The sequence below is a fragment of the Aphis gossypii genome, chromosome 2 (assembly GCF_020184175.1).
Source record: "Aphis gossypii isolate Hap1 chromosome 2, ASM2018417v2, whole genome shotgun sequence".
NCBI lineage: Eukaryota > Metazoa > Arthropoda > Insecta > Hemiptera > Aphididae > Aphis > Aphis gossypii.
The window spans coordinates 56105099-56131231 of NC_065531.1; the positions used below are offsets into that span (position 1 = coordinate 56105099).

General features: G+C 24.9%; 4 protein-coding genes across 6 annotated transcripts; 3 read left to right on the forward strand and 1 right to left on the reverse strand.

Annotated features, from left to right (window-relative positions):
* The first annotated feature begins 1976 nt into the window (after positions 1–1976).
* On the forward strand, positions 1977–12274 carry LOC114125406 (active regulator of SIRT1-like). Of its 3 annotated transcripts, none has more exons than XM_027989037.2 (4): positions 1977–2164; positions 9769–9891; positions 9954–10177; positions 12125–12274. In XM_027989037.2, exons 2-4 carry the CDS (start codon positions 9807–9809, stop codon positions 12239–12241), a joined length of 426 nt encoding a protein of 141 aa, XP_027844838.1. In that variant the 5' UTR covers positions 1977–2164; positions 9769–9806; the 3' UTR covers positions 12242–12274. The 3 variants fall into 3 exon arrangements, with proteins under 3 accessions (XP_027844838.1, XP_050056809.1, XP_027844837.1); XM_050200852.1 differs by lacking the exon at positions 1977–2164 and adding an exon at positions 9077–9223; XM_027989036.2 differs by lacking the exon at positions 1977–2164 and adding an exon at positions 9288–9666.
* Positions 12275–12462: 188 nt separating this feature from the next.
* LOC114125405 (nicotinamide riboside kinase 2) lies at positions 12463–13246 on the forward strand. The gene has a single exon (XM_027989035.2). It carries the CDS (start codon positions 12463–12465, stop codon positions 13003–13005), a length of 543 nt encoding a protein of 180 aa, XP_027844836.2. The 3' UTR covers positions 13006–13246.
* A 2559-nt stretch (positions 13247–15805) lies between these two features.
* LOC114125407 (uncharacterized) lies at positions 15806–21522 on the reverse strand. The gene is made up of 8 exons (XM_027989038.2): positions 21056–21522; positions 20813–20983; positions 18579–18690; positions 17086–17251; positions 16859–17027; positions 16621–16798; positions 16426–16565; positions 15806–16351 (listed from the first exon to the last, which is right to left on the reverse strand). The coding sequence occupies exons 1-8, from the start codon at positions 21152–21154 to the stop codon at positions 16229–16231; spliced, it is 1158 nt and encodes a 385-aa protein (XP_027844839.2). The 5' UTR covers positions 21155–21522; the 3' UTR covers positions 15806–16228.
* A 1008-nt stretch (positions 21523–22530) lies between these two features.
* Positions 22531–25586, forward strand: LOC114125394 (dehydrogenase/reductase SDR family member on chromosome X-like). The gene is made up of 6 exons (XM_027989011.2): positions 22531–22893; positions 22983–23090; positions 23371–23535; positions 24595–24805; positions 24884–25079; positions 25150–25586. The coding sequence occupies exons 1-6, from the start codon at positions 22779–22781 to the stop codon at positions 25330–25332; spliced, it is 978 nt and encodes a 325-aa protein (XP_027844812.2). The 5' UTR covers positions 22531–22778; the 3' UTR covers positions 25333–25586.
* Positions 25587–26133: the final 547 nt, after the last annotated feature.

Here is a 26133-nt window from a genome sequence, read left to right on the forward strand (position 1 = left end):
GTAAAGGCTTACTATCCTAGAATTTTAAAGGACCCCATTCAAGTGAGTCAATTACTATTTTTTGTCAAACACAGACATGGGAAGTAGGTAATTACTTAAATAAATGTATATTCTTAAGTTCTTAACACTAGGTAATCTATATATCTGTACACATAGAATATTTTTTTAAAGTTAAAAAGTAAAATAACATTTGTTTAATTAGGTAATACTGTAATAGTTAATAATTTATTATAATAACATTATTGGGCAATTATAATTTATAAAATTATAAATAATCCTAATCCATATTCTGTAGATTAGCATTCATTATGATTTAGGTATATGAAATTCTACTAATACCCAAAATTTTTTGTTCAACATCCCAATATTTTACTATTTGATTATGGTTAGGTATATTCTATTGTATTGTAATTTGTAATAAATTGTATTATTTGCATATACATATTTATTAAGCAAATAACTTGCTAATATCATGAATATTTTTCGTGCATTATTCCTTTAGTAATTTCTTATTATTTTATTTTATTTTTTCAAATTCACTTTTATATTTTTTTTAATTACCTACATTTTATATTAATATGCATGTCAATAATTTGAATAACTATTAGCTAGGTATTTACTATTAAGTATTAATCAATTAATATTAAAAAAAAAATACAATAAAAAATTAAACAGGCAGTCTTTATTGATTCCAGTATAATGTTGTGACTTCATAGGGATAAATCAAAATCAATACAATATATAATACCTATTAATAATTTGATAATGTTTAATCTAAATTTATATTATTTATAATACCAACTGTAAAAACATCATACCTATGTCCAATTGTACAATATATTATCATTTATCATGAAGTATCAATTTAGAAATTACAGTTGTGAGTTGAGGGTTTTAGATGTGTAATCTAATAATAATTATTAATTATTATCTCTTGGGGTTTATTGATAAAGGGCCCCGTAATACGAGGACCTAATGTTCTACAGAACAGTAAACCAGTGGGCAAGTCCGCTCTTGGGGACATTAGAAAATACAAGATTAATGCTACAATATACTGCTAAAAATAACTTCTTACTCTAAAAAGTGCTTCTACAGCCAATGAAATTATCAAGTAATAAAATGTATATCTTGTACCTACTTACTACTCAACCATTATACCACTACATATACATATTTATTACTCTTATGGGGAGGGCAATGCTCCCCTTTTACTCCCGTGGCTACGGGTCTGAGATCTATTTTTATCAATGCTATAAATTATGATATATATAAGTATATAATAATAAATAATAATATATATATACATATATGTTTCAAATAGGTAACTTAATAACTATATTACATGTATTATGTAGTGATTTTTAAAAGTACAATGATTAAATTATTAAATTAATTACATGGTTATAGAAAACACTGAATTAACATAATTCTAAGGCCATAGGGAGGGGAATATCAAACACAAACATACAAATATTTTATTGTTAAAGTACACCAGTACTACCTACTTTTTAGATAGTATTATTCGTTTTTAAGTAAGGTAACTAACTAACAATTATATATTAGGTAAGTATTATATTTTTAACACGTCGGACACTGTTAAATAAATAGTTTATTATTTTAGTTTTAAATTTTTTCTGTAAAATATACCTACATAATATTTTGTAACTTATTAACGAATTCCGATAACCATAAAATAATGCAGTTTTCGTTTAATAATTATTTGTTTTATAAACATAAAAATATTATTGTACTACCTACTATTTACTATAACATAGGTACCTACTTATTACGCATCTAATGCATAACATTATTATAGGTACTTATATAGTTTTGTTGTATTGAATTTATTCCTGCTCACAAACAATAGTTACCTATAAATTTATAATACCAATTACCAATACGCATGCGTTAAAAGATTAAAAAGTTTAAGAGCATAACAACTGTTTAAAGTGTGTGTTAATGCGTAGTATACCTACCATAACTGTTATATTATAATATACCTAATTACTTATGACTTATGGGTACGTACTGAGTTATGATCTGAGTTTCACATATTATCACATACGACATACCCAATATTATAACCTGAACGAAAAAATATTATTGAAATTAGTTTAAAACTCAACTTGAGTGTTTCCTGTTGGCACTTGGCTGTTAAGTTTAAGTATGTATATTTTTATCTTAAATACATTCATGCATAGCATAAGCGGTAGTCGGTAGGTACTTGTACTTTATAATATCACGAATCCATAAGTTTTTAACTTTTACCAAATAATACTATAATACTATAATTATTAATATTTAATATATAGATACATACTTAGGATTATGTGTAACACATGTTATGTGTTGTATAACGACTATAATTCAGAAGCTAAATTATACATTTTTGTACTACACAATACACACTAACACACTTTATATTAAACTCAATAATATAGTATGTAATATATCATGGGGAGCTTTGCCCCTGGCCTCCACACCAGGCAAGCCACACCACAAAAGTGTAGGTATTTAAATTATATACATAATACTTACCTAGTTAACATATATAATAAACATAAATTAGTCTATTTCTATTTTTCTATATTTTTATTTACAATCTATAACACAATAATTTATAATTAAGTTTGAAAACATTACCTATGAACTATGAATACAGGATAATATTTAATTTACAAATTATGAACAATTGGTACAATATATTATTAGTCTATGTGTAATATCAATATTCAATATACTGTATGTACCAGGTACCTATAGTACCTACCTCACATTTAAAATTTAGATTACACTATTCCAGATAGTTATTTGGATATTTTATATTTAATAATTTTTTTAAATTATATATTATAATATATTAATAAAAAAAAGTAGTTATGTGAGTACCACTGACACTGTGCTATACATATTAGGTGTCAAGTTGGTTACTATTGTAGATCTGTTGAATTTGAATTATATAAGTATGTAATAATATAATAAAAATATATATAATTATTATGTATATTATTGTATAAAAGAAACGATTTTCTGAGCGGAAACGGTCTATCAGAATCAGCCTATATCACCAAATAATGTTTTTTTTTTTGTTTTGATATAGCTATTAAAATCATTTATTTTACTTTTAAGTTTTAGTATTATAATAAGTTGATATAATTTTTTCCAAAATTATTGCATTTATTACGATAATTAGTATTTAATTAATAATTATTATAATAATATATTTTATAGTATATTATATTAACTTATACAACTCAAAATAATCTTTTTACAAATACCGTAAAACAGTAAAAATAGATTCATATTTCATACCTAGTGGCTAGTACTTATAAATTATAATTAAATAATATTTTAAAATAAATGATAAATCTTATTGCGTACCTATAGTTAAATTCATAATAATTTAAAATACGAGTATGTATATAAAAATTTCCCACAAGTTTATTTTTAAACGATAACAAAATAATTACCACAGATATCGTTATTTATTTTTAAAATATGTAATTTCTTTTAAATTATTGGAACTTTCAATGTTTGTAAAAAACAATTGTCTTTATATATTATTTAGATATTATATGGTTTTAATATGAACTACTTATGGAGATAGCAGCCCAAATAAATTTCTCAAGGTCTTCAAACCCATAGTTTTTTTTATAAACAGATTATAAAAATCCCTGTTAAAGGAAAATATTGTGTATAAAATTTGTACTTATAAGAATTTATATTTTTCGTGTATATTTTGAGAAGACTTGTTAAAATTGTTAAGAGCAACGCATGGCCATACTCCATTAATCGCCTCTATTTGTTCTTATGTGAGGATTTTGTATTCAATTTTCAAAATTTTTTAATTAATATTGATAAAAAAATAAACTTAAAAACATTTAAATTTCTCATGCTTATAAAAAATTCTAAAATAATTTAAACAATTTAAAAATTTAATTGTATAATGAAAATCAATATAATATATATATATTTGATGAAATATTCGACTAACTCTAGTTACTTAATTTACAACTCGTTCAATATATGTGCGTGATATTTTCAACTTTGTGTTACCCATACGGCCATACTATAATAATTATGTATTAATGTTTATGTACATTGGTACATTCATAATATTAGTTCACGGCTTATATAAGCATTCGTTATAATAATATGTACTTATTATTAGTAATTATTAGCATATTGCGTTTAATAGAATCAACGTATGACACTATGACCTTATACTAACCACTACAGTCTACAGAACAACAGAACAAAAAAATAATAATTCATGCTTCGATAAATTATATTTGAATTTTCAGACTCTCAAATAAATATATAAATGTTATTAGGTAATTAATAAGTAATAACTAATAAGTTATAAATATATACATACTTCCATACTGACCGTACTGTATATAGTATTATTTATTATGTGAATATACCTATACCTGACTAACACTTACTTTTCTGCTGCCAATAAGTATAGAATACTATAGATAATAAAGTTTGGTATTATGAACTATATTTGTATCATCAGCTTACACTAGTGATTATAAATATAAGTATATCAGTGGCGTAACCAGGATTTTTCTTCAGGAGATTTTCACAGTAGTTATTTACCTAGGTTCTTCCATAAGTGTGACGGGGTTGGTACCGGGTAGGTTGGTATAACCTACTTTTTATTTTTCAAGCGGCCGGCCATTTTTCAGGTTTATTGCAGATAGACTATAACAGCATTTAGGCTTTTTTTTTAAAATATAATTAATATTATAACATTTTTAAATATTAATTAATTAGTATATTATAGTAATTTTATTATAGTTTATGATGAAAATAATAAAATTAATTAATTAATTAATACCTATTTACTAATAAAATTGTTATCTGTTATTTTTTCTTGAAATTTTGAGCTACACAGTACATTATTATTATTTTTTTACTTTAAAATAGCTAGAATTGTGATTAATATTTTTCCAATTATAATATAAGTAAATATAAATTTGTGCAATAGTCAAAAGCAGTGTAGACAGTGTAGTAATAATATACAATTTCACTAATTAAATCAAGTAAATTAATAAATACTTTAAAAAGTTTACATAGGTACTATAAATCTTTATTGTTTTTATTTTTGTACAAGTAATAAATTACAGTAAAACTACTATGATAAATGTAGTTTTTTAAAAGACTTATCTGTATTCTACAATAAGAGTAAAAACAGCCGAAAAAGTTCGAACAGTTCAGAAAATAATAAGTAGTTTGTAAACGGGGCCCATTGCAAAGATCATAGCTATGTAGTCATCTTGCTAAAAGACTAATTTTCTAAATAGTCTATAGAACAATACTATATCAAGGCACAACTCAAACCACTGGACGGTTCGAACGAATTTTTGCATATAGATGTCATACATGTATATATAATAACAAGACATTGGTGATCACCTAAGAAAGTTTTGAAATTCAATCTCTAAAGGGATATAATAGGGGTTTGAAATTTGTATGAAATCTGTTAATACAAGAAAGCTATAGAGTAAAAAATAATAATAATAATAAATAATCCCAAAACGAAGACCATGTTTTGTAAGTGGGCCGCCGTTCTGTATCTTCTCAACACCATAACTAGTAACTACTATTCATATAGGTCCGGGGTGTAATTTGAGGGGGGAGCAGGGTATACCTTGACTCCCCTATTTTTTTCTGTGTCTTATTGGCCTAGATTAAAATTTACAATGCACCGATGGTGCACATGCGAAGGCCTATGGGCTATGGCCCTATGCAGAGCAATTAAAATATATTATTAATTGTTTTGAGTAATATATAATACGTAGGTATAATAATATATTATTATTTGTAGATTTTTATTAGATTTAGCAATTAACATGCGTCTATGCATGATCTTTGATCAACACTTCCAACTTTCCAGGTATTATTTTTTTCGTTGATAGGTTTATATGCAGTATAAAAAAAATATTGTGGATTTTTAGTTTTAGTAGATATATTGTATAAATATATAATAGGTAGGTACGTATCAGCGTATACGGGTATGATGCAATTAGGTATGCATACATTTAGGTATTTAGACTGATTACCAGAAAATACGTTTTAAAATAGCTAATAAATATGAGCTTATTATTGATTCTGATTGAAGTTTTCAAATGTTAATATAATTTACGTTAAGTGTTGTTATTTAAATTTTAGTTATTGACTACCTATTTCATAGTTTTTTAATTTTGTCATCATGAATGTCAAAAATGAAAAAAAAAAAAAGAGAAAATGTGGAGTTGCTCTTTAATTTTATAAATCCAATACCTATATTTTATAGTTTTAAGAGCATATTTTTCAATTTTACCATTTTTAGAACATATATTTGATGATTAATGATATGTTTATAATATAATTTAAAAATTGGGTCAATAGAAAAAAAATATGTATAATTTATCCTATTTATTTTAAGAATTTTCACTAGGTATTATTGTATTGTTTACAATACATATAATTGGAGCCAGGGGGGGAGCAGCCCCCTCAGCCCCCCCCCCCGAAAATTTAAGAAAATTGATTACTATTTTTATTGTTTTTTTTAAATAAATAATTTATTGTATATTACTAAACTACCGCTGTGTAAAAAATTGATCAGCCCCCCCCCGAAAAAAAATCCTGGCTACGCCACTGTTGTTTTCAAATCATTAAAGTTGACATACAATTTCCTGTTTTTATTGATAAATATTTACCTATTAAAAATTATAAAACATAAGAATATTATTAACATATTTGTATTTATAACACTGTGATTAAAAATTTTGAAGCAATGGCCTGACAAAAAATAAAATAAAATTGGCACCCCTATTAAATGGTCGTATGAACTTGCCTTACTTATCTTGAAAAACGACTATCATTCATCATTTACCTAATGTTTATATCTTTTGGGGAGAAAAATGGTATTCACTGATTGACGGTGGTCAATATATAGTATAGACAATGATATACTAATTAATAATTTTCCTGCACGTTGAATAAGAAATTCGTTGAAACCACCACACCGGATCTGCCATATCAATATATGACAATATATCAATATGTTTATTACTTATTTACTTACTAGTTATTCTGTGTGTAGAAATTTTAGACTATTGTTAAGTCGTTGCGAAATTTACCACTAAACTCGATGAAACACTCTGTATAATATAATATATTATAGTAGATACATATATTGGCTACTATAACATTGATTATAAATAGTAAGTATTTAAAATCAATGCTACAATATATGTAGATAAGACCGTGACACCGAATGACCGAATATTTTAGAATCGAAATATTTAATAGAGTTAGGACTTTGTAGAATAATCATATTTACTGTGAAAATAATTATCTAAAAGCTATAAAATAGAAATAAATGATGTAAATACATTTTAAATTTTTAACCGTTAAATATTTATAATTTATTAATTATATGCTTTAATAATATTGATGCAACATCGACGTTAAAATTAAATCGTAAAGGGTCAAATAATATTAATCTTGAAAATTACACAATAAGAGTCATAATGTGCACTACTTAAATATAATTCACTATTTAGTATATATGTACAATATTGTCTATTGAATACACTAAATATGATAGTAATAACACTAATAACTAATAAGTAATAACTATATTGACTAATAAATTTAACTACTATAATAATATGTATCCATGTAATTGTTTTGTGCGTTTTGTGTAGTGTATTTAATATTGAATATAATGTATTAATATGATTATATAATATTATACCATATTACAATACAACAAACAGTTGTTGTCTATTTTTTGTAAATTATATTGATTTATTAATTTAACAAAAACATTGTGCACAAAATATTTACCTAGGTACTATAGCTATAGAGTATAGAATACTTATGGACTATGGGAAACAGGAAAATTTATTTATATTTTTTTTTTTTAGTTAAAATTATTACATAATTGCTTATTTATTAATTATACATTACTATATGCCTATGTTTATATGTAGATTATAACTTATAAGTACATAATTTTTATTTATTAAACCAAAATTTTTTTTTAATTTTTGGGTATTGTGTTTTCTTTTTTATAGGTACATAATTATACTTATATCATTTTATTTTAAAGAATTTAAAATTGTATTTTTAACATAAAAAATATATGTCTAGAAATTATCACATTAATGTTGTGTTAAGTGCGCACATACAATAATTGCATTTATTATATTAATTATTATTTAATTATTTAATCAATATAATATAATATAATTTATATTTATTTAATGAGTATAGTAAAATTCACGATAAAACATTTTTAAATTTGGCTCTCCATATTCAAGTTAAATTCAATTAAATAAAATAGCTTTGTGGTTTAGGTCTATAAATTACTATAGTACTATATTATACAATATTTGAGATTTACCTATTATTTATTTACCCATTTTATATTTTAACATAGTTAAAAATGGTATTAGTAAAAATACATTTGACGTATTTCACTCACATTTTTCGTTTAGTTAAGAATTTAAATTTTATCCACACGGGCTTAGACCAACGGTTCTTAAATTGAATACCGGGAATACTTTCTATGAGCACCGCGCCACTGCGATCTACGGTTCATGATAAATAATTTAAAATTTGTAAAACTTTTTTTGGTGTTGTCTTTCGTAATCTAATCGCGGAAAAAAGTTTAGGTCGTTTGGGAGATGCTACCTTTAACCATAATATACAATCTTATAATCGAGGTGGATATAGGTCATAGAGTAGGTTAGGTTAGGTCTAACCAACTACTCTATGATATAGGTATAATATATTTATATAATATACTGCAGTGGTCTTCAACCTTTTTGGACTCACAACCCACTTTTTTAGGCCTATATTTTTCGCAACCCACGTAAGCTTTGTTATTATTTTTTTACCTTCTATAAATTTAATTTTTATTTTAAAAAGAAGACTTATCGCGACCCATCGGTTGAAGTCGTTGAAGACCACTGATACTTCAGATATTTGATAATTATATTGTATTATTGTATACATTTTGAATTAATTATGATACACAATAGCATCTATAGCCGTGTTCTGTGGTACCTATCCATAGATATAATATACAACAACGTTGTTGTATATATCTATGGTGGTATCACATTAAAAAGTTATAGGTTTGAGAACTCTAGGTTTTTTCATTTAATTACTAACAATTATTAGTTACTACAATCAAAAAATTAAAAACGCTATATCACAGGTAAAGTACTAAAGTTCTTCTCAGTGCAATTTAAAATTTTGGTAATTTTGATATAAATATCGAAGGAGTAATGTTGTCCCGCGCAAAACACTTTTTAACTATGTTACGCGTGTATAAGACAGAGACAACACATGCGGGTATCACGTCCTCTTAACCTAACAATTTAAAAATTGTCAACTTCTTTATCTAACTTACATGTGGTTCTTGCCTCTTGGCGATTTCCCGACACATGATGATAGTCTGGTAGTCTTGCTGTAAATAGTAAATACTGTAAATGCTACCTACATAAATACTTATTAATTCGTGAGTAATAATATGTTAACTGATGTTTTAACTTAATTTAATCTCAAGTCATTCTAAGATTAAAAAATATCTGACTGAATTCTCAGTTTATTCATGTTCATTCAGTTTCGATTTTTTTGTATTGAAATAGAAACATTCTCGTACGTATCTATTATTTAATATTTTATCATATTTTAAAATAACTGATATTTTTTAAACTAATTTATCAGTGAATTACTTATTACTTTCGTGTTTTTAATTAGTTGATATGCTCAAATACTGAAACACTTCCGAAGTGAATATGTCTTATTCTACTTTAAAAAAAGCACTACAGTTATTCGAAGAACAATCACCTTCTAATCAAAAATCAACACAAAAAAAAATTGGTAATTCTTATAATTTTTATTATTTTATATTAAAAAAACTAATAAAATAAATGATTTTACAGCCAATAAATCTTCTAGTCGCATAAATAAGTCTAAAAGTAAATCACAGCGAACTAAGAGTGTATTTAAAGTACCAAATTTTATGAAATCTGATGCTGGAAAATCTGTACTTAAAATAAAAGAACAAATTAAAAATGAAAAAGAATTGAATTTGGTGCAGTTAAATTTAGAAAGATTACACAAATTAGATAAGACTAGTTGTGTAAATAACATTGCATCTAACTTGGTATGTATATTTGCATTGGAAATTTTTGTAAATGCTTTTTACCTAAGTTAAACGGAAACTATCCTATACATCGCCTACACTCTGATTCATGGTCTTATACTTGGCAATGTGGCATATACTCTTAACTTATGATCTACTATACTGTATACATCATAGTTTTAATGTACAAATTAATTTCTAAAATGTTTTTTATTCAACTCCTCAATGTCATAAATGAAATTAATTTTTGTCAATTGTTGTGAATGTCTTTCATGTTAGTCAAAGAATCGTTTAAGTTTTTAAATTTAAGTATAATTTCCATCACTCTTTGAGTTGTGTTTTATAAAGGAGACTTCCCATTTTCTACTTAATAATGTTTTAAATTTTAAAATTTTCAAAATTACCTACTTGAATTTATTGATTGATTCTAAGTCAATAAAAAATTCTGAATGGTTTAGTTAAATGAATATTTCCATGAAAATTTAATATTAAATTTACTTTATATTAATCACTATTAATTAAACTTCCAATTTTTAATAATTGGTATAAGTTTCTCAGTCCTGTTTAAAAAATAATATATTCTAGGTTTGACCATGAATTCCAAATACATTTGGGTTCTTTGCATATGGTTCATATAATTTTGTTGTTGTACGGTTCCATTTTTGCGATTGGAATTATTTAATTTCTTTTAAGTGGTGGTTCTCACACTGTAATAGTCTATAGTTTTACTTCCTTTTATCTTGAAAAAGGAATTCATCTATTTAGATAATATAACTGACCAGTGACTAATTATTTTTTTGAGATACAATATTGGTATGTTGCTATATCAATCTACTATGGTGATTTTAATCCAGCCAGTTCAATTTTAACTTGATTTAGTGAATCTAAATTAACCATTATTTCACACAGTAAAATATGACTATTACAATGGTTTTTACGATTTTTATGTATAAAAGTTATTATTATCTAAAAATATGATTGTACAAGTGGCCAATATTAGATGTTATATAATAGTTTTGAACAAAAAAAGTATAACAATTCACTTAATAGAACTTGCTAAGTTAATTTACATGCTCACAAATTACAAATAAAACTGAAATTGTACTAAGGGGCAATTATAAACTCAGCCCGAGGAAAAAAGTTGTTTGAAAGGTTTATTGTAAGCTTGGTTCATGTTTTTTTAAGGTAAAAATGGTTAACGTGTAAACTCAGCCTGAATAAAAATATTATGTTCTTCTTTTATCCAATTAATAGTTTTCTTTAAATATTTTTGAGAACTAATTAGCATTACCCAGAAGCCAACACAAGGAGGCGTTACTCATTATCATTAAATAATAATTTGTTTTATTTTTATTTTCATATTATTATTTATAGTATGAAATTCATCATATAAATGTAAAATTAAAGTTAAAATGTTTCAGTGTTGAATTTCATTTGAGTATTCAGAACGTAAATTATTTGTAAAATTGTAAGTGTAAAAATATAATTTAAGTTGAAGTGTAATAATGTAAGTAAAATCTATTTTTAAGACATATGTTTGAGGTATTTAAACCATTATTTCTTTATTTTAAGTCAACATTATCATCCTTCCTGAGTTTACAACTAACCTTTCATCTTAAATTTCCTGACTGAGTTTACAATCGACCTATTTTATTAACTAAAATTTCTGGGCAGTTCATAACAAAAAAAGTAATTGCGAGTCCAATTTACATTTTCCCATACTGAGGTCGTTAAGGGTATAATGTTAATTGTAAGTTATACTCTGTTGTAATGAATTAAAATAGTATACAATGTCCATAATGACAATAACTAATGAAAAAAAAAAACTCATAGTTCTTTTCAATTTTATCAGTAGGTTACGTATTAGACCATTAACTAAATCCTTATCCTTATTGATATATTTTTAATTTGTCCACATAAAATGTATAGTTAATTTTTGTAATGATTTATTTGTTGTATGGATTTTAGATCAAGCAGCGTTTTGCTGATTTTTCATCTGAAGTATCGAATTCTAAAAAAGAAGAAAGTACTGTATTTACCGATGAAGATTTTGAAAAATTTGAGCGTGAATATTTTCAAAACTAATGGATGATTACATACTAGGAAAAGTTATTATAGTCATAGTGCTAGTTATATTTGCTTACTTTACTTGTTGGCTATTCATTCCACCATTTGCTGATTCAGAATCATTTATTTATCAATTATTTCCATCCATTTACAACGCTCTAGTAATTCCAGTTTCAATTGGTGTATTATTTATAATTAGTCTTATAATCTATACTTGTGTTGCTATAAATTATTAAATTATGGCTAAACGATTAGTTGTTGTAATCGCAGGAGTCACATGTGGGGGCAAGACCACTATTGCCAATCGTCTTATTAACACATTTAACAGTATTTCAGTATTGCATCAAGATGATTTTTACTATACTAAATATGAAGACCATTTGGAAAGTATTCCAGAACTTAATTATCACGCTTGGGATAAAATAAGTGCCTATAATATGGATAAAATGATGATTGCAATTGATTCTCAAACTTCTGACATTTTAGTGCTAGAAGGAATTCTTTTACTTGATGATATTAGAATATTAAATTTGGCTGATTTAATATTTTTTACGGTTTTGGATAAAGAAATTTGTTGGAGTAGACGTGAAACTAGAACATATTTACCTCCTGAACCACCTGGGTATTTTGACAAATATGCATGGCCTGAGTATGAAAAACATTTAGAAATGATAAAAAATAAAACTAATGTTATATTTTTAAATGGAGTTGACAGTATTGATTTTAACACATCTGTTGTTGTTAATCAAATCAATGAACTATTATTAAATTTAAAAAAATAATTGGTATGTATTTATTAATTAATTATTTTCAGTTTGTACTTCATATTATAGTTTAAATTTGAAGTTAACTTTAATCAAATATTGTTTATGTATTAAGAATGTTACAAAAATATTACATACAACTGTTCATTATATTACATTTAAGAATAATTGTATTTTATTTTTTCATAATTGCAATTTGTTAAATAGACAAATATTTATATTTAATAAATAGACTTGAATTTGATATTTAATGATTATATTTGGACTATTTTTATTTACTAATTTACTATTAAGAATTTTAATTTTTTGTTCAACCAGTAATGTCCAAGACTAGTGGTTCCCAACCTTTTTAGTTGTACAGACCACTAATTTTGTAAAAAATCTTTGAGACCCACTTAAAGCACACCTATATATGTATTCATAAAATTATAGTATGTAAATATAACATATTATGTGAGATAAATTTACATTCAAACGTTCAATACCGTTAATTATACACTTATTGCATAAAAATATTTAGTAATATTATTTTATATATATATATAATGTTTGATATATGGTTCACAGCCCTGTACCATGCTGTTTGCGGCCTATGGGTTGGGAACCGCTGTCCTAGACAGTACAATATGAGAACTAATAAAAAATCAATATATACATAGCTTTATAAAATTAATAAAAAAACAACACATTTATTCTAAAATATTGGAGTTATAATCTATGAATGATTCTATGAAAAAAATATAAAGCAATGAAGTAGAAAAAAATACTGATAGAAAACTATTATTGTACTAAAAACTAGATGTAGAATCATGGACAGATTTCATAAATTGCATGAAAAAATCAATAGAACCGTTTCAGTATTTTAAGAATGCAAAAAGTTACTTAATACAAAATATCAAAATTGATTATTTATCCTTTAAATAAAAATAAAGTTTGAAGATAATTAAAATTTGAAAAATGTATAAAACCCCATGAAGATAATTTTTATGTTAAAAAGTAATAGTTTTCAACTTATCACTAAAATGAAAGAGCATCTATTAGAAATGACACCTTTTTGTAAAAAAAACTGCAAGTGGACATTTTATGTGCAAATAAAATACAATCAAAGGTCTTTTTGTACATTTGAAAAAATATATCTAATAAATATTATTATATTATTATTCTTTTAAAAAGGTCTATGAAAAAATGTTTTTACACGAAGCCGTTCCTACAATAATTTATTATTACAGTTGCTACCAACAATAGCAAATTGATCTTAGGGAAATCAAGAATTTCTTGACAGGCTCTCATGTATATTTGATGTGAAAAATCTCATTACCTTAACTTCAGTAACAAATTTATTTAGAGGTTTTCATTTTTACCATTTTAATTCCAATACATAAGTATTTAGGAATGTTTATTATTAGCAATATTTAGCTGGATTTTTAATTACATGTCCATTAAAAGATTTTAAATAATGATGATAGTCATAAGGACTGTACATTATATTATTATAATTTGATAGCTTTTCAATATGGTATAAGCCTTTGACCGTGTGTTGCATGAAAAAAAATTTACATTTTGTCATCTACTTGCTCTTCAATCCTACCATTAAAATTGCTTGTTCATGGTTCTTTATCATTCTTTTTTATTTACTTCCTTCGTAATTCCTCTTGACGCAATCATAAGTCCTTTTATTTTCAACATAAATATAGCACACCAACCTATTTCCACTAATATCTTGATTGTAGAATATACTGAGGACAAAGCAATCATTGCAACTCATAAAAATCCAATCATTGCTATAAACAGGCATCCCAGAAATCCCATCTCACTCATATTGAAACCGAGTGTAAAAACTGGAAGGTAAAATTTTAACAAAACTTAATGTTGCCATATCAGCATCATACTAAAACATGGCATTTGTTCTCAAATTGATTTTAATAATATCAAAATTTTCCTACCTCAAACCACCAAATATCTTTAAGTTCAATTGGTAAAAAAATTGACAAGGAACCACCACATACAGTTCACTAAACTTAAGCTGAACTTTCATCTTTGTACCCTAAATTACTTATTTCACTCAAAATCAAAACTCCTAATAATAAAATAATTATATACAAAAGTTTTCCAAAACCGATTTGGATAAATGGTGTCCAAATTTGGAGCTCAGCAAAAACATCTTTCAAAAGAAAATTTTACGCCTAGTTACAATCGCTCCCTACTATATTTCAAATCAAACACTCAATATTATCCAAAAATTTCAATCAGTTCATGAAACCAGCTCTAAATTCTACAAACGCTATCACCACTCTCTTTCTGAGCATTTAAACTTATTAGCGAAAAATCTTCCCAAATAATTAAAAAGGAAATGGTGTCTCAACCTACTCCAATTGTCAGAGTGTAGGCAATGGACGGCTTCTCCACCCAAGTTGCCTGTCTAATAAACCTAATTCTGTACCATCATTTATGCTTATTGTACTAAAATTATTTTGATTGTATATTTGTATGAATCAAACAAAAATTCAAGTAAAAAACATTTGATAGCTTCATCATTTTAGCATCTGCTACATATCATCACTAACTTTACCAATTTTGCCCATAGGCTGTAACTAAATAAATGTATTAAGTCATACTAATTATTGGATGTATAGCAATTTGCAATGCGTTTAACAATTTGAATGGTGTGTAAAACACATACATAATGTGAAATTATCATAAGCATGAATTCATCATAATGTAAAATGACTAAAATGTACAATTATACTTATAATATAAGTGTATGTCCAAAATCATTTTTAGGTATCATATTTAAAAAATAAAATAACAACACAGTATCTAAATGACATAATAAAAGTAGATTTAATGTAAAAATTGATTCAATCTTTCATTTTAAAAATATATATAGAAAATATTTTAAACGTACGAACTTAAAACAACAATATAAGCGTAATACAAAATCAAAGCGATTATTAAAATATATGCATTATACATATATAATATGTATATGCATTATATAATCTATATTTTTAAAAATCTTGTACTCTTAGATTTATCACACTTAAATAATTAAATATATTTCCAAAAAAGTTGTAAGTAAATTAAAAAATATAATTATACTCTTGAAAATCAACGCTTCATCACCTATTTAAATAGGATCCATAATAAATGAAACCAACTTTTGGAAAATATGTTTCACAGATTCTAAATTTTATATTATATGTTAATATAATTTAACAGAAAAAATAAATAATCCTTATTTTCAAATTTGAGATCCCAGACGTGGCCTAGGTAATTCTCCAAAAATTCGATCACCATGAACACTTTTAGCTAATGCTTTTATACTAGCAGCAATGTCCATTTTCTGTTCAGGATCTCGTCCAACCTAATTAAATACAAAATTGTATAGTTGGTCATAGTAATTTATTGTTTTTAAATTATTAAATTATAATTAATTACTGGAATACGAGGATTAATATCACTTGGAACACTGCCACTATGAACCATAAATCTGGGTATATCTACTGGTAGAGATGCAGCCACATCTAATTTTTTGTGATGCGGAATGTAAATACCTTCATCATGGCTTCCAGATTCTCCTGTACAAGCATTTATTTTTTATTTATAAATTAAAATGTATAAATCAATTTTTACCTTCAGATTCAGAAAGATCATCATCAGAAGCACAATCTATCTGTAGGTTTTCCATGTCTTCAAGGGGGAATAATCCTTCAGCATCAAAAGATGCTGGAGGTAATCCGCTATCATTACTTCCCCCAACTGTAGGTTTTTTGATTAGAATTGGTTTTGATGAAACACTATTTTCATTATCCTAAATAAGTTTATGGTTAGAAATTATTACAAAATAAATAAAATTTTAAATAAATATTACCTTGGTATAAGGTTTAAATGTGAAATCCATTAAATTCATTGTTGGATTATTTTTGAGCGTAGTAATTGTTGGTTTTGGTAACTGTTGTATAGGAGATGACATTTTGTTAGCACTTGTTCGGGCAGGTAAATTTTCAAATTTAGGCTTTTTATCTTTTTCAGATATTATCCTAAACACAAATAATATAGAATACAAATGTTTGAAAATAAAAATTTTAAATATCATACCTAGCTAAAGTATAATAATCATTTTGAGCTTTAGTTCTAAATTCTTCCAAAGTTGAATATTGATTTTCTGTGAATTTTCTTATTCTGTCTTCCACAAGTTTTGTTTCTTTTTCAACTACTTCACTCATTTGTCGTTGTAGTGCTTTGACTTTTGGGGGCACCAAACCTATTTTAAATTAAATTAACATAATTATAATCAGATAAGTCAAGTAATTTACAAAAAAATTTGTCATAATTAGGATAAATTACTTTGATTATAATTTATAAATTATTATAGACTTTATGAAAAGTGAGGTAATGTATTATTATAATCAATATTCAGAGCCGCCCTGGAGCAATTTATTCTTCTTACTTCTTATCAACAAGGATCAATTAAAACAACATATATTTTATGTATAATTCTATATATTATATAAATATATGAAAGATGCCACTTTGATGCAAAAGTTTCTTTTGAAGCTATGTTGATTTGGCCATGAGTATAACATATTTATGAAAGTAAATTATAATTTAAATTAATGGCTGTATTAAAGCTTATAGATAAATTTTAAAACAATGATTAATAAACCTCTGAATTGAAAAATGATCTTTATTTATCTTTATTATCTTATCTTTTCTACAGTCTATTTGATATAGCAATAAGCATGAGCATAATTTATTTTTTATTTGTATAGACGGGCTAAGGAACTCAATTACATGTATAATAGGTTGATAATATTTCAAGCAGTAACTGATTATTAATCGTTTGTGGAATAAAATAGAAAATTAAATACTAACTAAAAAAAATAGTGATTTACAAGAATAATAATTAATAGTACAATTGGTATTCTGCTTAATACACATTATTAACTAGGACCTAATATAAAATAGTCAATATCAACTAACAAATTATGTAAAATATAATTTTAAAGTAGCATAAAAGAAAATAATGATGATTAGTGAAAAGATTTAATTTAAAAAATACCTAATGAGGTAAATGAGGTAGTTCAATGCATATGTAACTAGTTCAGCAAATAGAATATAACATTTGATCTGGTAATAGGTTGAGCAGCAAAAATGTATAAATTACAAAGGAATTAAGGACATGCAACAATATTCTGAAGAAAATTATATAAAAATCATATATAAAGTTTTCTACTATGCAGTAGAAAAGTAAAGAAAGCTAAAACTGTAGCATAAAAAGCATGGGAAATATATTGCATATTATAATGATAACTAATGAAAAATAAATAAAAATGTATTCTGAATAGCTTCTAATAACAGTTTATGTTGAAAAAAATAATAAAAAACATATGTATAAGAAGTTATCAAAAGAAAAAATAATAATATTATAAGAATTTTAAAATGTAAAGCAAAAAACAAATTTTGATGACAATATCATAACAATAACTAATTGCTTAATTACATATTTTATAATTAATTATGTCAAAAAATTGCATTTTCATTTTTATGCTTACAACAATTAAAAAAAAAAAAAAAACAAATATACTAACCCGCTAAGCGTGGAGAATATAATTGATTAGAATCAGTCAAATTAATAACAATTTCATAAATTGGCGAATAACACTCCGAGTTCTTTAACTCTTGTATTTGTTTTGGATCAGTCTGTAAATAATAAAAATGAATACAATTTTGCATAATTAAATGGGTTATGATTGAGATAACAAAAACAATTTTTATTAATCATTAAGTATGATTAATAACTGTAAGAGAAAAAATTATGTGTAATTGAAGTTAATTTTTTTAATAACTAAATAAATGTACGAATTAAGTTATTTTAAACTTAAATTTATTTTTGTTTTTAATTAGATCTTGTTCTGAAAAAAATGCCTTGGTTTTGGCTTTTAAAATATTTGTTTTATTTTTATTGAAATTTGGACAGTGAAAATAATGATCCAAGTTTTATTTGATCTACCTATTAACTAATTAAAAATAGTTTAGTTTATATTTTTTAATATTTACATTTTTTTTAATTTGTTGACTAAATGTCATACAAGTTGCTACCTCTCAAATAATTTCACTGTGTTGAAATCTTATTTAAATAACAAATATTTGATTCCCACATGGAACTATATATCATGAAATAAAATATTTAGAAATGAGTATAAATAATAAATATTGGTATAAATTACATATTTTTTTTTATATACAATTGAAAAGCGGATTGATTATTCCAAGTTCCAAGTTCATAACTAGTTAGTATTACTCACATAACACATTGTATACACTGCAATTCCTAAGATTGGTGAACTATGATTAAATTATACTGATATTATAAAATATTCAACTTAACATTATTAGAGTACATGTACAATACAGTGGATTCCACTTAATGTGGGGACGTTGGGGCCAGCCATTAATAGATATTAAATTTATATACAATTATTTCAATAGAAAAACCAGTAATAAATATGTCTGTAATCTTTGATACAATACATTTTAGCTAAGTTATAAGCATTTTTTTTTTACGTATTTCTGTTTGCTCTTAAATTAAGAAGACATTTTATCTGTATGACATAGTAGGTATAACATTGCAAACTATACCCTTTGACTGTTTAAATTTTATTTTTTAATTCCAATATAAGAGTAAAAAAAAAAAAATTAATTAATTAAATTATTTAAAGTTAACAGAATGTTCTGTGGTTCGTTTAATACTTTAATTTTAAAGCAAGTTATAAGCATTTTAAAATTTTTTAATATATTACACACTTATCTTTAGTTAAATGGCATTTTATTAATAAGTTTAAATATAAATTATCTTTTCTAATATTAAAACTAAGTAAACAAAGCGAAAATAACTGAACAAAAAATGTATTATGCAAGATTGAAACAATACATGTAGACTCTTAATAACATTCTTGAAATCACAAATTTATTGTATTTTATATAGAAAAATAAAAGTAGTGTACCAGGGATAAAAATAAATTATTCACTACCCAATTAGTATGATTAGAAAAAATGTTTAACTTATTTTTCACAACCTGTTAAATTTAAGTTGAACAATGAGTGAACCTATACACAGATTAGTAATTAGGATGGAACTTAAAATTAGGTGATTTGCTTTTATTATTTATTTTTTTTTAAAGATTTTTTGGAAAAAGTAAAGAATTATTAGATTTTTAAAAAACTAAAACCTATCAAATTTACATCCCAAATAAATAATGAATACAATTTATTTTAAATTATTTTTCACTCCATTGTTTTTCTGTCTAATAAAACAATAATTCCGACAATAATCTATACTTAAAATATTTTAGTACCTAAGCAATAAGCATAGTATTCAACTATAGATAGATTTGTCATTATAAAATAATTATAAACGAATATGACAATATATTAACACATTACTGATACCAACTGGTGTCATGAGGATCATTCAGCAACATGTTTAATGCAATTAGGTATCTAATATATATTTAAAGTAAATGATTTATGATTCTTTACATGTTGCTGAATATTAATTTGTTGTTATTTAGCGTGATTAAACACAGTTTAAAATTTGTATTAATACGCCGTTTCATAATTATTTAGGAGCAATTTTTTATGATAATTTTAGATAAGTGTCAAACACATTGGGTGAGAACTGCAAAAAGACAAACTCAGTCGACGTGTTAAATCTATAATATTTATCTAAATTAGTTTTCAACTAAAAAATTTAACTTTCTTGGTATAATAAATATTTAATTGGAAACTACAATTAATTGAACCTATTTATCATTAATCTTACCAATAAATCAGGACTAATCAAAATTGTTTGTTTGTTTTTATCCAAAGATACAGCATAACACAGCATATCACAATTGAGACATTTGAATATAGACCACCCAAAGGCTCTTTCTTCAAGAATCAAGCAGTCTTGGTGCTTAGTGACAGCAATCACTTCACAACATAGCAACTCCTAAAAGAAAAATAAGAAAGTTGCAGTTGTGATGGATACACAAAATTCGAAAAGGCAAAAGTCGATTTTTACCTTTGAAAAGAAACCGCCGCCCAACAAACGTTTATCAAATTTGATCGGATCGTCTTTGGTCTCAACATGGATGTTCAGACATTTGCACGACACGATCATTTTTGACGAGTTCTGAAATTCGTTCCTACCGAGCCGTTTGTCTTATATAAGTGGTACCGGTGAGTACAGGCAGCCGGATTCAACGACACCCAGAGTTCCTTTTGAGGACACTGCCGAGAACAAGATCGTACGGTAAACGGACGACAGAAATATTGTTCACTATTTTCTTTTCATCGGAACTCGTTCATCAGTGACAAGCGGCGCTTTGTTTTTTAGAAAATTTTTTTTCAAACAAAGGATGATCAAATTTTGGTTATAATAAAATGAAACAACAACAAAAGAGAGAAAGGCACAAACAGATGATCAAACAGCTGTTGAGCGGTTCTCAACTTTTAAATTCTGATCCATCTGCAACTAAAATCAAAATAACAAAATTATATCTAATCATACAGTGAACGTGGTAGTAGTGGTAAGTTTACTATGTTATCGTGTTGATTGCTGGCTGTAGCGTAGCCAACCTGTGCGACATGATTTTTTTATGTTATTAGAATGTATATACAGAGTGATTATCATAATATTATATTATTTGATTTTGAATTTTGAAATGTTCAAGTTTACACTTTAAATTTTCAAAATATACTAAAATAGTTTAGTGCTTATTAATAATTAAAATTAATATTCTTGGGTTTTACGTTATATGTGGAGATAAATACTTATGTTTTCCAACTGAAAATTACCCTTTTGTAGTTTTATTTGATTAATCTGTAAAATATAATGTCGAGTTGAACTAGTTGAAGAGAAAAATTTGGTACTTATAGATATATATATACAGTTGTCCGTATTGGGCATAGCTAAATATATTTAGCCAGAAATTAAAATTAAAATTTTTATTTATTCTAAGCAGATATTTAGGTAGGCTGAATTAATTTATGCCAAAAACCATGCCATTAATATTAATATTAATTTTATTGATATACGTTTAACGTTCCAGTACCCGTGATATTATGATAATTAAGCTTAGAGAGAAAAAACATACTAGGGTTGTATTATTTTTTTAGCACCATTTTAATCAAAGATCTATTATTTAATTTCACTGAGTTTTACCATGTAAATAAATGTGCTATACTCCTAACTGACATTTTTCCTAAATAAATGATTAGAAATACTTAAACCATAGACATAATATAATATATATCACATGGCCAGCGAGAAGAGACTCGCGAATCACCAAATTTATTAATAAATTAATAAATATGGAAGTCAAAATGTAAAAAAAAAAAAAAGGTTATATTATTATATAAATTTATATTAAAAAATTTTACTTTGCGAGCCGCAAAAGTATGTGGCGAGCCACATGCAGCCCGCGAGACGCGGTTTGGCCACCCCTGATATATATATATCATATATAAACATTGGTATCTATGTTCTGTTATTGCATTGGCTAATTGGCTTTCGTAGTTTGATTTATACGAAGAAATTTCTCCGGTGAAAAGAGAAAGTTTTTGTATTAATAACAGCAATACGCCAATACAGCATAAAACTAATAATTTATAGTAATACAATTATTAACTTACTAAAATAACATGGTGTATTCTCAGTGATAAAAGTCAAAACTTACCAATACTTATAGAGATTGTTATTTAACATAATATTTTATTATTTACAAAAGTACAATAAACAAAAAATGTTTCAAATTCTGCTAACTTATTTTAAAATAATACAATACCAAATTTGTTATTATTTTTTGGGGATATTTGCCGTTCTTGATGATTTAAAAAATCGAGATAAAAATAAGTTAGGTAAGAATATAAATTATTATATTTTAATTAATATATTTAAACTACATGAAACAATTTTGTAGCTATTTAAAATCGTATTTTTTTTTAAGAAATAATCAGCAAACCAGGAAAAGTAGCTGTTATTACTGGAGGTGCTCGAGGCATTGGCTTGGAAGTAGTTAAGAAATTAGTCCAATGTGAGATGCATGTTATAATTGGTAATCTTAATTTACTATTAAAAATGTATTCAATATTGAGAATAATTTTTATAATATGTTTATAAAAATTTGTAAAGAATGAATATATTTATGGCCGACGGGATTAAAAACCCTGGTCTATATAAAATATTTTGTGAATAATTTAACTTACATATGTTACCCTATGTAAATTATATATAAAGACATAAAGTTTCAAAGTTGGGCTGTAAGTCTGTAATCAATAAATAATATAATTCTGTTTATTTATAATACACATTTTTATATTGTGATCAATTTTTAGGATGCCGCAATGTGAAAGCAGGTCAAAGAATAATCCGACAGCATATTACTTCTAATGCATCTATTGAAATTTATGAACTTGATCTTAAATCATTTACTTCTGTAAAAAGTTTTGCTCAACAAGTATTACAAAATCATGATCAAATTCATCTACTTGTAAATAATGGTAAAATTAAAATTTAATTGTATTAATTTATAGATCACTACTAGATAAGTTATTTTATTTAACTATTCTTTATATAATATATAGGTGTATCTTATAATTATTTTTTAATATAAAATAAACATTTCTATAAGTTTAAACAATGGTGCAATCAAAATGTAGTAATTTGATTTGTTTCCATTTAAAGTTAGTGGATTTATTAATTTTTATCATACATATACATTAGTGGTAAATCAGATAATTTGTCACAGATTAATAGGTTTATTAAAAATTGGTTGTTTTATGAAAAAATATAAGTACATTTAACCTATATTTACTCTGATTCACCAATCATACTTACTCCCATTTTTCATAAATAATTAATTTATTCAAATCCTAATTTTTAAAGTTTTTAAATATATTTAAATACCATATTTTAAAATTCTTGAGATAGTTCTACTATGCCTTACACAGTGTCTTATGGTGACATAATCTTTTGTTTTTTTTAATTAGAACCCCCCTTTTTACTATGAATTATGTTGTAGGTAGGTAATTTATTTCTTTGAAAATTAAGTAGTTTATTAGCTATTTAAATGTTTATACTGAAGATAAAATAGTACTTATAATAGTTTTACAAAAATATAAAATTGATATTTATTATACTTAAACCATTTTTATAAGTTATAAATGTTGATAGATGAAATCTTTAAATTAGTAAAATGATTAAGTCTTCTTAGCTTCTATACTTATTATCATGGACCTTGTATAAACACTTAAATTACTCAAAAATTAGTTGTTTGGATTTTAATGTTGATACATCATTATTTTTAGATAAATTATTCACTAAATAATTTACTGAAGAAAATGGTGGTTCTTATTCATAAAACAAAAGATTGAATCTCTGTAGGTCACTCAAGTAATACAAAAAAATTTAAGAATTTGAAAATATGATCTTAATGTATAGGTATTTAAAAATTTTAAAACTATATCATTAAAGAAAAAAATGATGTTCATCCCTTTTTCTGTGTTAATCAACCTATACATTTATAATTTAATTTAGTTATATTTTTATTTATTTAATAGCTGGTGTTATGTTTGTACCATTTGAACTCTGCGAGGATGGTTATGAAGCACATTGGACTATAAATTATCTGAGTCATTTTTTACTAACAGAATTATTATTACCCGCTCTAAAAAGGTCAAGTTCCACAAACGAGCATGCAAGAATAATAAATGTATCATCTTGTGCTCATGAAGCTTCTCCTTTAATCAATTTTGGCTCAATAAGTAACAGGTTGGTATAATGTTAATACAGTTAATATAATTTTAGTTTTTAATGTACTAATTCTATCGTATGTACTTACATTTTTAGTCATACTTATATTACAAACGCAGCTTATGCAAAGTCTAAACTAGCTCAAATAATGTCAACTAAATATTATAATAAAATATTAGCAAATACTAATGTTCAAGCTTTTGCTGTACATCCTGGTATAGTAAATACAGAGTTATTTAATGGAACATTATTGAAAATGACAATGCCATGGATATTGAGCTACATTTGCAAAGTAAGTTATAAATTATTTTTTTTGTATACACCTTTATATTTATATATTATATACTTCTTTTTAATTTAAGACCCCAGAAGAAGGATCACGAAGTGTTGTTTATGCTTGTATTTCTCCAAAATTAGAAGGACGTGGTGGTTACTATGCAAATTGTCAATCTGCAAAAAATTTACCGTATGCCGATGATGAAGAGACACAAAAAAAACTTTATGATACATCCATGGTTATGATCAAGCATTTTTTAATTGATTGATTTCATAACTATTTCATAATCTTTTATTTTATATTTTAAATTATTTGTTTTTCAATATTATAAAAGACTGATTTAATTTTCATTAATTCTGCTTGTATTTATTATTTATATATATAAAATAAATTTATTGTAGTAAAATTATAGTATAATTAACTAGTATAATACTTAACAAATATTAGTTAATAAATTAAAAATATCTATTTGTTTTATTAATTAAAAACATTAAGATAATATATTTTATATTTATTTGTTAACGCATTTTGTCAATACTCCCAATTGTTATATAATATTATTCTTTAAAGCCAAGTAGATGAATGTCTTGCTAAATGTCAAGTATACCTCTTCATTATGTAATCGCTGTAATGTTACATTTTTATACATTTATTTTTATACATTTACAATTTATAATATTTTTATAAAACATTACATATGAAAAATGATTGATGAGTGAAGACAGCCTAGATGGCTAAGTATATTTTACGATATATTTATATTGCTATGTTCAGGGGTGTACTCAGGATCTAACAAAATTATATTTCAGAGTAACTGTCTAGAGCAATATAATATGATAGTATAGTTTTAATAGATAAGTATTTAATTATTACTAAACAAGTCAATATTATTTTTTATAAATAATAGATTATATATATACTTTTTAATTAGTGTTTAAATTTTAAAACATGGCTAGAAATATAAAATAAACAATCTTATAATCAAAGATTTTAAGAAATATATATGAAGTGATATAGGATAAATGACTGCCAGTTTAATGAATTTACGTATATACTAAAATAATATTTA